General features: G+C 46.0%; 1 protein-coding gene across 3 annotated transcripts in view; it reads right to left on the reverse strand.

Moving 5' to 3' along the window:
• Positions 1–13,956, reverse strand: part of LOC119400053 (dehydrogenase/reductase SDR family member 4) — a 107,191-nt gene that overhangs the window by 78,524 nt on the left and 14,711 nt on the right. For all 3 annotated transcript variants that reach the window (XM_037666972.2, XM_037666973.2, XM_037666971.2), the window contains exon 2: positions 3,221–3,398. In XM_037666972.2, the coding sequence (XP_037522900.1) occupies positions 3,221–3,398 (178 nt within the window). The remainder of the gene's footprint in view (positions 1–3,220; positions 3,399–13,956) is intronic.

Consider the following 13,956-nt stretch of genomic DNA (forward strand, 5'->3'; position numbering starts at 1 on the left):
CTCCCGTGTTGCAAGTCATATTGAGTGCGACTGTACAAATCCATAACTGTTCTGCAAAATGCTGCAGCAGCACTTGCTAGATAGGGAAAAGAATTCTAGGCATTTAAAACCTTAACAGCAGCAGCAGCTAATGAAAACGTGGCAAAGAAGGATGTTGACAGTAGGAATCCACAACAGGCAAAAATGATTCAGCACACTGTAAACTTAAACGTGTCAGACCAGTGCTCAATCTCCGAAACACTAGTAACATGCAAGCACAGTGTTATGACATATAAGCCCTCTTTGGCGAAAATATCACTATAATCCAAATTTCTTGATTATGCAAGCAATACTGAGTTCATTCAGTCTGATTCATGTTCATTTTACAGTTTAGGAAGAGTACACTTGAGGTCTTTTCACATTCATCTGGCATTTTTCTGCTCTACCGTACAATTCCGTACAATACCGTACAATTGCACTGCTAATTTCAAATTTCCAGGTCATTCAGGGAAAGTACCCCTCCCCTCCCCGCTCGGCACCCCGGTCATGCACCACATCCATGCAACACTCTCCTGCTTCAATCCCATCTAATGCTGCTTAGCAGCCTCATCTCTAAGCGTCTGCGCCTGAAATTTGTTGTGAAAGTTTGTTATTTCTCCCCCCACAATGATCGCACCCCAAACATAGCACAAGTAATCCATGATGGTCTTCAGGGTCCCGCAAGCAAAAGCATTGCCTTCGAGATCATTATTCTAAAATGGTACCTATTACAATATAGTCAGCAAAAGTAAAGTCTCCGAGATCTGTGTTTGCTGCTCAGAAGCGTTGCGTTGGCTGCTCATCAGAGGTGCTTCCATGCCATGTTTCCGGCGGTTTGATCGCGCTGCCAATGTGTTTCTTGTATTTACGAGCCATCGTTGTAATGCGCTGTGGAGGAACGAATGCTAGAAAGCTTCTGAGGACGTCCACATGAACTTCGTTTTTTAGATGCGAAGCATCTCTTGCTCGGGTCTATGTCCCGCGGCGTCGGCGTCGGCGTCAGCACTCACACTACGCATGCGCAACTCTCCTCCTTCCCTCTCTCCAACAGCTGCGCGTTACTCTCTCAACTTCTCTCCTACCACCTGCTTGCGCTTCTCTTGCGTTCTCGCTTCTGCTCTCGCGGCACATGCGCTACTCTCCTCCTCTAGTCTCCTCTCCTTCAAGTGTGAATATAAAGCGGGTAGAGCGCTACGCGCGTTCCGTTCAGCGCTTGCTTCGGTTCACTCCGCTTGACTCCGTTGATGCTTCCGATGAAGTGTGATGGTCCGCAGAAGTGTGATGCGGGCTCGACATGCCGAAATTCTCTCCTGCGCAACGCCGCGATGAGCGCCAGCGCATGCGCGTCCCCTCCCCCTCTCTCTCCTCTCCTACGCTGCCCCCCTCTCGCGCGCCTGTCGACCGCGTTCCCCGCTCGCCCTGTCAAAATTAACGACCAGGCTAGAGGGAAGACACGACGCGCGTAGCGTTCCTCTTCGCGTTCCACGACGCGAGATCGGTAGCATGCCCAACGAACGCCAACGGAACGCGATCGTGCAAGTGCTCCGGCTTCGCATCGCCTCATGGTCCCCTTTAGCGGGACATGGTGTAATTTTTTTCTGGCGGGATAACATCACTGCCACCATCTTGAATTTTGGCGCTGCTCAGGGAAGGCGCCCACCCCCTCCCCCTACCACCACCACTTTGACGGTAATTTCGAGTTATTGATTGGGGGGAGGGGGGCGCTTGCTCAGAATTTTACGGTACTGTCTCCTGTTCGTTGCATGTTGACACATTGTTCCAAACAACATTCATATCAAGTCGCAATGAATGTTATGTTGCGGCTGTTCCGATGATGTTCTGCTCAAAGGAGACAGTGACATTGTGCTACCTTCATGTTCAAAGTTACGCATGGGTGAGAGCCCAGAAATTTCACGCACCTCAAAAACGGCTTGAAACAGCCGTGTTGATACATGGTCAATCAGGAAATCCCATTGATAGTGTTATAACTGCTCATGAATTTCAGAAGTGACCCTGACATCTCCTTTCTCATGAATTTTGATTTGCACACAGTTGCAACGACATGCTTAAACTAATCAAACATCGCGTATCACAGTGAATAGTGCATCAAATAAGGTGCAAACACATGCAAGGTCAAATAGATCGGCGTACACGAAAACAAAACATCTTAGCAAAGGCCTGTCTTTCACATATGCTTGCAGGTTTGCACGTGCATGTGAATGCACCTCATTTGGTGCACTCCATATTAACCAGCCTGCCCAACCGCGAGTTCTACGTGTACCGTAGTCGTGGGGTATGCGTCAGAACACCAACAAGCCACTTTGAGGCGCGGCAAGGTGACTTCCTTTTGCAAGCTACTGGCTGTCTGTAGTAGGAATGGCAAAGACAAAACGGCCATCAGCTGCACAAGAGGAAAAAAAGGCGTGGGCCCTTGTCAATTTCCTCAACTATATTAGGCCTTTAGGAAAACGACAGCTAGAGTCATCACGTCAGACGCAAACAACCTCCATTATCAGCCGTACGCTTGCGAGGGATGTGTGCCGCGCTTGTTTACCCTTCGATGGTGCTTCACGTTATGTAACAACAGGAACCGCAATGTACTATTTGGACCGTTTGCTTCAACATATGCGGACATGCAAGACAAGCAGATGTGTAGGGGATTTCTTCCGGTCTCCTTCCTGTTCATAAACGTTAGAAAGGAGTGTATGTGCTTGAACAGATATTAGATCAGTACTGTAAACTATGCAGCACACTGCTTTAAAGGCCCCCTCTACAGCCAACACTGCCAATATTTATTAAGCACCAGATGTTGTTAGTAGTAGTAGTAGCAGTAGTAGTAGTAAGTGGGTGTTTACTTTAGGAAATATACACAAAAGAAGAGAAGGCAAAGGCAAATTAGTACTGATGGCCACACTGTAATTGTCTATCTCGAGCAGCTGATACCTTAACGGCGGTCATCAGGAGATTATAGGGGTGTAAAGGACAGAGATAGAGGGAGTTTAGAGGGGCCATATTCACATATGCATCTATGGAAAGTTTCAGCGAAATATTTGTTTGAATCGGTCCATTAGTGGGCAATTGCGCTAGAAAAAAATCGAGCTGTAATTATTATTCATATCCTCTTGCTGTTTCAGTGCTGTTTTCTTCAAGCTCGATACCGTCTCTCTGTACAAATCACCTACAAATCCAAGTGATCACTCACCAGTTTGATAAGGTTGGCCCTGTCTTCAGCCTTTCCCACGTGACACGGGGCCCCGATGACATCCAGACCTTGGGCGGCCAATCGAGAGGCAGCCTGCTTGACCTTGTCCTCCTTGCGACTGCTGACCACAACTTTGGCGCCATCTTGCGCCAGACGTTCGGCGATGGCGTAACCGATCCTGGGCAAACAAGACAACAAGCCTTTAGTGGACAAATGCCAGGAAATTATTGACAACGCCTTCTATCGAGACTGAAATACGATACTTATTCGGCTGAATTGGCTGCAAATGAGTAGTGTACGTAACGCATAGAAGCAACCTTGGCTAAGCCGGAGGGCTGGCACACTTCCTAATTTTGTACACTTCCTAATTTTGTTTATTATCATAATTTAAGTGGTCACTTAAGTAGACAATGCGGGCACATCGCGGGTGATACGACACAAATTCCATACTGCGACACAGCACACGGGCCTCTAGCATTTCGTCTCCATCGAAGCGCGACCGCCGCGACAGGGATCGAACCTGCGACCTTCGGGTCAGCAGCAGTGTATAAATGCACTATACAGGATGCAGTATACAAAACTGCGATATCTATTTCTAACAGAACGTTCCATATTTGTGAAGTTTGTGCGACCAGCTTTCTAAATTTACCTCTTTTTGGCTGACCTTTTAGAAAAAAGAAAGATAAACAACGAACATTGTAGCCTAAATCGAACTCCTGCTTGCTACAGTCACCTTTTTTTCTGAAAATGCAACACATTAATTCATGTCGTTTCACTGGTTGTGTCGTAAAACCATTTCAGCGCTTTACACGCACCGGTCCCGAACGACCTTCCGTCTTAAGCCTTTCCTGCATCACCAAAGTGACTGTTTACCGTTTGCCTACCTGATTATCATAATTTATACACAGCTCAACTTAATATCCACCCTTACTTTCTCCTTAAGAGCCTGTTATTAGCGAGCTATTGTGAACAAACAATGCTAGAGGTAAGCAACTGCGGCAAACACCCTTGCCGAAAGAGTCAACAATAACGCCCTTCCCAAACAGAGTCAATTATTACCGAAGCCGTCTGGCCTCCAAAGTATATGGTCCACAGCGGTGCAGACAATAGCCCTCCTATAGACAAGTGTCTAATTTACACGCGAAAGGGTGCTACCATTAGTAAGCTGCTCTGTCACATAGGCTACTGTAACACTCTTCCCAAAAAAGAATGAAATGTTACCGTAGCCTCTGACCACTAAAGTATACATTCTAGAGGCAATGAAGACAATAGCGGCCCTATAGACAAGTGCCTAATTTACTCGCGAATGGGGCTGTAGATAGTAAGCTGCATAGTCATAAATTAAATAGAAGTCGCCGTAACACCTTTTTAAAAGAGTAAACTACAACACCCTCCCCAAACGAGTTAACTGATACCGAAGCTGTCTGGCCTGCACAGCATATAGTCTACAAATTCGTAGACAATAGCCGTCCTACAGACAACAAGTCGGTAATTTAACTCGCAATAGGGGCTGTCGTTTGTAAGCTTCACAGCCACAGAAGCAACAGAAGTCAACACATCACCCTTTCCAAAAGAGTCGAGTATCAACACCTTCCTCAAAGGAGTAAATTGCTACCAAAACTGTGTAGCCTCCATAGCGTAGTCTAGAAATACGTAGACAATAGCCGTCCTACAGACAACAAGTGAGTAATTGACTTGCGATAGGGGCCGTCGCCAGTAAGCTGCAAAGCCATGCAATCAATAGAGGTCACCGCTAACAACCTTTCCAAGGGCGTCTAATATAACACCCTTCCTAAAAGGAGTAAACTGCTACCAAATCTCTCTGGCCTCGAAAGCATAGTCTAGAAATGCGTAGACAATAGCAGTCCTATAGACAGAAGTTTCTAATTTACTCGCGAAAGGGGCTGCCGTTAGTAAGCTGCTCTGTCCAAGAGGTAAGTGTAGCATCCTTTCCGGGAGAGTCAACTGTTATAGTGAAGCCGTCTCGCATTCAAAGTAGTCTATATAGCACAATGTAGACAATGGTGGTCCTGCAGACAATTCGAGGGCGTGCAATTTACTCAGGAAAGGGCTACCTACCAATTACATGAGCTGCTCGTGCAACGGACAATCTCGTGACAGGAATGAAGAAACAGGGTCATTGCTTATTGCACACAGGCAAGGTCATTCGTGCGCATACATCCCACACAAGAGACATCTTGCAAACCATGCGAGTGCGGAAATGTAAGCACAATTTATGCGTGTGCATTATTAAAAGCATTCGCAAAAAAAGTTTGCTCTATACTATGATACTGGAGAGCAGGCACGCCCACTCTACTTCTAGAAGTGTGGCTCACAGTGAAACAAAAAACGAGTTTCATCGTGTAAGTAAAATTATTATAATAAAATGGACCGACCGACCGACCGACCGATTGATTGATTGATTGATTGATTGATTGATTGATTGATTGATTGATTGATTGATTGATTGATTGATTGATTGATTGATTGATTGATCGATCGATCGACGAAGCCACGTTGTCAAAAAATTCATAGCTGTAATCATGAAGATTTTCGAAATAAGTTGGCGACGAACATGCAAGCATGGTGCTGCAAACTACTGACTTGAATGACTGACTGATTCAGCGAGAAAAGGCTCATATGTCACTAACTTACTAAGCATCGTTACTTCACAGTGACTTGGTGTTTATTGAAACAAGGGTCCAATGTGGAAGATCAAAGAGCACCAAGACAGTTGTACAATGGGGTTTTTGACGACGTCACGAATCTGCGAAGCGTAAATCACCTTTTCTCGCTACTGTTGCACCCATATTTCAGCATCTGGGTTCGTTCGAGCCACACACCGCTTCATACTGCTCACACAAGTCACTAGAAGACGTGACAAGGAAAAGTTATGCACTTTTTCCGAGTCAGGCAGACGAAGCCGTCAAGGCGACATGTTCAGGAAAGTGCACATTCTTGGTGCACGGCCACGAAATCGGCCCCCAGTCACGATGCGCGAACGCGAAATTCAATAATGGATACACGCGGGCGCTTTCTTCGCACGACGATGGCACGACAGTTCCTCATCAACCAAATAACCGCGCGGTCATCGCATTCGGAAAGGGCGAGAAAGGAATCAAGAGGGTGGGAGGTGCGGAGTTTTGACGAATGCGAGGAAAAAGAAACTTGTGAGACGGGTTGAGGTGGAAGGGTCAGTTAATGCATTGACAAAGACAAGACTGCTTGTCGGAAAGTTGGCTCCAGCGACACCACCTGTTCATGAATCTTTAATCCCTTCAGGCCTCCACATTCTCCATAACTTCTGCCTTATTTAACGTTACGAGAAGGAAAATACATGACCGAACACGACTGTTTCTGTTTCAATCTTTCGCAACTTCTTGCACGCATTACGACAGGGGCAGCTAACGTACAGTCATCAGCAATATGAAACCAAACACTGACATTACCTTGAAAAGGCCATAGAGGCTTAACGAAGGAAGCAAGCAGAAGTGCTCATAACAGTGAACGTTCAACCAGAAAGGTTTCTCTTGCATGCCAGTACGGCAGATTCGTATCCGCACATCGCGAGTAATCGTTGCCTATACACCTTTTCACAGGAGGCTATCTGGGCCCCGCCATAATCCCATCTGGGCTTTTATAAATAGGTGCGACCACCCAAAAACGCACTGCCGAGGAAGTGACGTCAGCCTTTGTACTCCCGTGCCACAGTCCAGAAAGGAGTTGCTCCCCATCTCCGTTGAAAAGGCCTATAAGCACAAACTTCGTGTTCCCCCTGATATTGTTCCCGACTGTACCGCTCGGATGAATCTGACACGTGACTTAATGACGCGCAATGAGTGACTCACCTCGCGAAAGTAAGAAAAAGAAACGATCAATAAATGTACGGGGCGAAAGGCTTCTTGGCCGGGTGCCCGCATGTTAAAACGATTGCAAGGAGGCGCCAGCGACCTAGACAAGGAAATCCTGCACCTCGACACACACGCAACGCTTACAGACCGGCGGCGATTGTTGCCGCGAAGCTGACGCAACAGGGCGCCGCACGGTAAATTAAGAAGTACATACACAAAACGAAGTCGTTACACGTACATAGAATAAGAAAAAAAGAAGAGAAAGTCGATTGGGCGCAAGGCCATGCACGCGACCGGCATGCTGCCGGCGCGTCGTCTGCTAGCCAGTGAAGAATTCTGATCGACTGTCGCAATGACGGTGAGAAAAAAAGAAAAAAAAAAGATTGTCTGCAACAACCAATTCGAGATTAGAAAGTTCAATAGCTTCGGAGGAAGGAGTTGGAAAGTCGTCTACTCCCAATTCAATTAGGTGAACTATTGCGTCTGCAACAAACCGAGACGAGTTTGAAATCGTCAGAACCTTTGAACAAGATTACACATCGTTTGGCGTAATCGCAATCGGCTGAAGAAAATGCTGTCTGCAATAGCTGCAGGTGAGTGTAATCATGTCAAGAATGCCGTATGCAACAAGAAAGATAAGATTTAAAAGCCCAGTAACCTTGGACTTGTTAAAACGTCACCTTCTGTAACTGCAATGAAATGAAAATTGCCATCTTCAACAACCAAGGCGAGTTATGATCAAGAAGTTTGGCGAAGTAAAAAATATCATGTGCTAAACCAAAACGAGGTTAAATGGTCCAGTAGTCTTGGGAAAGGTAAAAAAATTCATGTGCAAGAACGAAGACGAGGTTTGATAGTCCAGTAGTTTTCAGCGAGGTAAAAAGTATCATGTGCAACAACCAAGACGAAGTTAGGCGGTCCAGTAGTCTTGGGCGAGGTAGATAACCTCATGTGCAACAACCAAGACGAAGTTAGGTGGTCCAGTAGTCTTGGGCGAGGTAGATAATGTAATGTGCAACAATCAAGACGAAGTTAGGTGGTCCAGTAGTCTTGGGCGAGGTAGATAACCTCATGTGCAACAACCAAGACGAAGTTAGGTGGTCCAGTAGTCTTGGGCGAGGTAGATAATGTAATGTGCAACAATCAAGACGAAGTTAGGTGGTCCAGTAGTCTTGGGCGAGGTAGATAACCTCATGTGCAACAACCAAGACGAAGTTAGGTGGTCCAGTAATCTTGGGCGAGGTAGATAATGTCATGTGCAACAACCAAGACGAAGTTAGATGGTCCAGTAATCTTGGGCGAGGTAGATAATGTCATGTGCAACAACCAAGACGAAGTTAGGTGGTCCAGCAGTCTTGGGCGAGGTTAATGTCATGTGCAACAACCAAGACGAGGTTTCATGGTCAGGTAGTCTTTGGTAGAGGTAAAAAGTGTCATGTGCAACAGCCAAGACGAAGTTATGTGGTCCAGTAGTCTTGGGCGAGGTAGATAATGTCATGTGCAACAATCAAGACGAGGTTAGATGGTCCAGTAGTCTTTGGGAGAGGTAAAAAGAGTCATGTGTAACAGCGAAGACGAAGTTATGTGGTCCAGTAGTCTTGGGCGATGTAGATAATGTCATGTGCAACAACCAAGACGAAGTTAGATGGTCCAGTAGTCTTTGGGAGAGGTAAAAAGAGTCATGTGCAACAGCCAAGGCGAAGTTAGGTGGTCCAGCAGTCTTGGGCGAGGTAGATAATGTCATGTGCAACAACCAAGACGAAGTTAGATGGTCCAGTAGTCATGGGCGAGGTAGAAAGGTCACGAGCAACAACGAAGACGAGGTTAAAAAGGCTAGTAGAAAATTCATAGCGCTTCCTGTTTTAATTTGCTGGTTTGTTCGATGTCACTCTTTTAAATGTTATCAGGGCAACAATATAGGAATATTCTCCATTAATACACGACTTGTTTGCTTGAGTTTGCAACCGCACCAATTAGGAAGCGCGTTCGGGTGCTGTGTCAGTATCAAAAATTTCATCCGTGATGAATCATGAAACAAAGAGATTTCACATCGAAAGGTACAGAGGGAAAAAAAAAACGTCTGTAACGAATAATGACACGAAAAACGACCAGCATTCCAGGTAAGGCAACCTGCAGGCACTGTTGCGAAAGCTGGCCACGTGGCTATGTGGTCGCCATTGAAATCGATATGCTTTCTATGGACGCGTTCGCCCTCGCATTATAAAAGTGACGGCCGATAAAATTCCATTATACGCCAGCAAGCGCTGAGCAAACGATGTATGGTTGCACCATGCCTCGTCTGCTACGAGGTACGTATCTTTTTCGTCTGCTTTAGGGAAAAGAGACGAAAAAAAAAAATGAACGACGTATCCTGTGACGTGATTAAATTTTTTAGTAAATCGCTGGATTGGAATGTGGGCAGTACGATTGGCATTTTAGTGCGGATGCTACAACTGGAGCTGAATTCGGAAAGCTGCAGTGATCGCGATACGAATGAGAAAGAAAGAAAGAAAGAAAGAAAGAAAGAAAGAAAGAAAGAAAGAAAGAAAGAAAGAAAGAAAGAAAGAAAGAAAGAAAGAAAGAAAGAAAGAAAGAAAGAAAGAAAGAAAGAAAGAAAGAAAGAAATTGATACAGTACGTTTGGAACAGCTGCGCAGTATCGTTGGTTCGGAAAAACTCATATTTCGCCTTTGTCCCAGAGAAAAGTAATTATTAATCCCCACATCTCCAGCTGCGATCAAAAAGAGGTACGTGGACTTCACAAGCTTGGCAGTAACATGCACGCAGCACTTGTTAGCTTGCAATCCAACAACATGTACACGACGTCCCGGTCGTTTGAAACGAATGCGCCAAAGCCGGAATGGAGAAACGAATACTTTTAAAATTGAAACGACGGAAAAGATAAAACTACGCAAAACATTCGTGAACGTGTCAGTGTATTGAAGATCAGCAACCAAGATAAAAAAGCATCCACACACAATAGCATACGCTCTTTTTTTTTTACGCAACGCCGTCCGAACTCCATCATCCGTGGGGCAAAATGCATGGTACTATCACACATTTTAACCGCACAAGCGCATTGACAAAACGCTGCCTTCGGCAAAGAATTAAACTGAATCAACCCTAGATAACAAACAAGCGAGAAATTAAGAAGGAAATTCAGAAGATGGAGATGGATCTTCTCGAGCAAGGAGTGTCGCTAAAGCCAGCGTTTCGACACGTGGTTTTGTCTCGTTAGAAGAAGAGAATAATTTAATAGTTCGGGTTTTACGTCCCAAAAACCACGATGTGATTATGAGGGACGTCGTAGCGGAGGGCTCCGGAAATTTGGACCATCTGGTCTTCTTTAACGGGCGCCTAAATCTAAGTACACGGGCCTCAAGCATTTCGCCTCCATCGAAAATGCGGCCGCCGCCACGGCCGGGATTCGATCCCGCGACCTTCGGGTCAATCGTCGAGCACCATAACCATTAGACCACCGGTGGCGGGTTGAAGAAGACGACACCATTTGTCGAACTGTGGGCTGCAACGACACCTCCTGTTAAAGAATATTCATCTCTACAACCTTGCATAACAGTACGAAAAAAAGTAATTAAAATCTCAGTCTTCAAGCACCAAAACCGTGACTCCGGGTTAATCTTGACCACTGAACTGGAGTTGATAAGCATGCACCAAAATCTAAGTACACGAACGTTTTTGAGTATCGCCTACATCGAAATTCGGCCGCTGTGGCCCAGAATCAAACCCGCAACCTCGTGCTCAGCTGCGCAACGCCATACATTCGCCATAAGCACTACGGCGGGTCGAATTGAAGCTGGTGCGGCAGGGGTCAACCCACACAAGACGAAAATAGTAGGTTACAGCGAGAAGGGTCGTCTGCTTTTGTTCGTCACACGCTTCTCAACGCTTTTTTTTTTTTCTCATCGTCTGCTCGCGGTGCAGAAACCAGAAACTGGTTTCTCTTCTCTTCTGCGCAGGCGCGGCAGAGTTAAAGCAGACGACGCGAAGCGCGCACAACGCATGCGCGGACGAGGGCAACAAGACCTTCTCCAGCCTGTCAATCATCGCGACTTTTGTTGGATATTTCTATTTTTTTTTCGCATCATGCCAGCTAGGGTATACAGAACAACAGCCCTCACGCATTACACCCTCCTGGTCTGACAGCTTCCCGGATCTTGAGCGAACGGCTCGACGAAAGGAAATAGCTATAAATGCCTCGAGCCGCGCATATATCTATGTAATCAGCGAAGACTAGCCTTCCGGCAAGCCCTCCTTTTTTTTCTTTCGTCCGCTGTAAGCCGAAAAGCAGAAGACCACATAAGGGACACTACGCCACACCAGGGTGTACAGACTTCCTGGTTGACGCAAAGGAAGGCGTACCACTAAATAAAGAGAGATTACCAACGTGGTACAACGTTAGGTCGGATCACGGCACGTGTGCTTGTTTATTTGTACGTTACGTCGCCAAACGTCTTCGGGAAGTCAACAACACGAAGCATATACGATCCGTCAGAAGCAAAAGACGTGCAGATTCACTCCAGACGTCCTGTAGATATCCAAGCAAGACAACGATTGTCAGCGCGAGCAGACGAAACACATGTATCGACAGGCGTTAAGGCCTAGCATTGCTACCAGACGATACACGGCGACACACATTAACGAAATTACCTGTCAGTCTTAAGACTTTGATGAATGTCAGAGTTCACGAATATCGAAGCTCGCGCGGTCATAGAAAATTACGAGTCTCGTAGCTGAAGACGCAGGTACAGGTGCAGAAAAAGAAACCAGGAAACCGCCACTCAACGGGTGTCATGAACGCGGCCGTACGTAACGACCCTGCAAGCTTGCTTCCGGCAAGCCTTCTGCTATTCTCTGTTTATAGCGGACGATAAAAGCCCGACGACTTCAAGGCACACGTGCACACACAGGCGCAACGGTTCCGGTGGATGTATGCAGGACGTGACGGCAAATTTGACCCCGCCGGCTTTGAAGGTCAACCGGCAATCGAACGCGTGGCTCCAGTGGAGCTGACCGTTTCGCTTTTCTCGGCGCCGTTTACGAGATCCCAATTGGCTTCCTAATTTCGTCTGCGTCTTGGAAAGCAGACGCACGATCGATCGTCAAGCAGACGCAGAACAGACGTGATACAAATTTGATACAAATGTGATACAAAAGTGATACAAAAGTGATACAAAAGTGATATAAACATCGGGATCGAATCCCGATCACGGCGGCCACATTCCAATGGAGGCGAAATGCTTGAGACCCGAGTGCTTAGATTTAGGTGCCCGTTAAAGAACCCCAGATCACCGAAATGTCCGGAGCTTCCCGGCGTCCCTCTAATCATATCGTGGTTTTGGGACGTAAAGCCCCAACTATTATCATATTATTAAGTACAAGCATAGAGATTGCCAACACAGCCGCATTTTAAAAAGCCACGTGAACGTCTTCGGAACATTTAACCCAATCAACGAAATCAATCGACCTTTATTTTTGATCAGATTGAATTATAGAACGGATAAGTAGCGCACGCAGCAGTGATAACCGATCAGCGATAAAAATAGAGGCGAAATCAAGTAATATAGTATCACCTTTTGCTGCATAGATTAGATTCTGAAACACTTGAGATGGCGAGCACGAAAATGAAACGGGAGTAAAAACTACAAAGAGACGAATGATTTCGTCGATAGATCAAGAGATCAGTAAACCAATCTTTCACGTCGAATAGACCGAAAGGAAGATCATAAAGGGCCACTCCGATAAGCGATTAGGCCCCGATGCATGTTATAAACACGAGGCCGCTCAGAACGCGGAAACGAACAAAACACCAACATAAACATAACCACTGTAAGCTGTAAAGCGCTGGGACAGAAAGATCTTGCAGATAAAGCAAGTACCTTGAAACTCGCAATAAACCACGTAATATGTATCGCGGACGACTTTAAATGTATCTACAATAGGGAAAAAGATATCGATGCCGTTCAAGGCTAGAAGATCAGAACAGCGATAACAGGAATACGTAATAATAATATCTGGGGTTTAACGTCCCAAAACCACGATATGATTATGAGAGACGCCGTAGTGGAGGGCTCCGGAAATTTCGACCACCTGGGGTTCTTTAACGTGCACCTAAAGCTAAGTACACGGGCCTCAGACATTTTCGCCTCCATCGAAAATGCAGCCGCCGCGGCCGGGATTCGATCCCGCGACCTTCGGGTCAGCAGTCGAGCGCCATAACCACTAGACCACCGTGGCGGGGCAACAGGAATACGTAGAAGACAGCTTACATATATACATATGCAAATTAAGAAAGCACATCAAGGCGATTTATGGCAGGTTAAGTAGAATCGCGCTTACTATCTGTCATCAGGAAATTTTAGAAGTAGATATAAAGCAAAATAAGTGCAGTTACAAAACATGCGATTTCAGACGTATACGGCTACACAGTTTTTTCGTAGGGAAAGCATTAATGCATATGCCTTCGTGACACGCGCAGAAACTTCTCTAAACAGAAAAACAAGCGAAACAATTCGAACGAACTTCGTTGTATTAAATAATAATTGTTTGGGTTTCATGTCACAAAACCACGATATGATTATGAGAGACGCCGTAGTGGAGGGCCCCGGAAATTTCGACCACCAGGGGTTCTTTAACGTCCACCTAAGTTTAGCTTAGCGCACGGGCCTCTAGCATTTTGCCTCCATGGAAATGCGGCCGCCGCGGCCGGGATTCGATCCCGCGACCTTCGGGTCAGCAGTCGAACACCATAACCGCTAGACCATCGCAACAGGTGTTGCATTAAGCGGAATGAATTTAATCGAATCGAATGAAATTTATTCGAATGAAAAACCCGCCGTAAAAAAACACCCATAGCGTAACAAAAAAA

This window comes from Rhipicephalus sanguineus, chromosome 7 (genome assembly GCF_013339695.2).
Source record: "Rhipicephalus sanguineus isolate Rsan-2018 chromosome 7, BIME_Rsan_1.4, whole genome shotgun sequence".
NCBI classification, from domain to species: domain Eukaryota; kingdom Metazoa; phylum Arthropoda; class Arachnida; order Ixodida; family Ixodidae; genus Rhipicephalus; species Rhipicephalus sanguineus.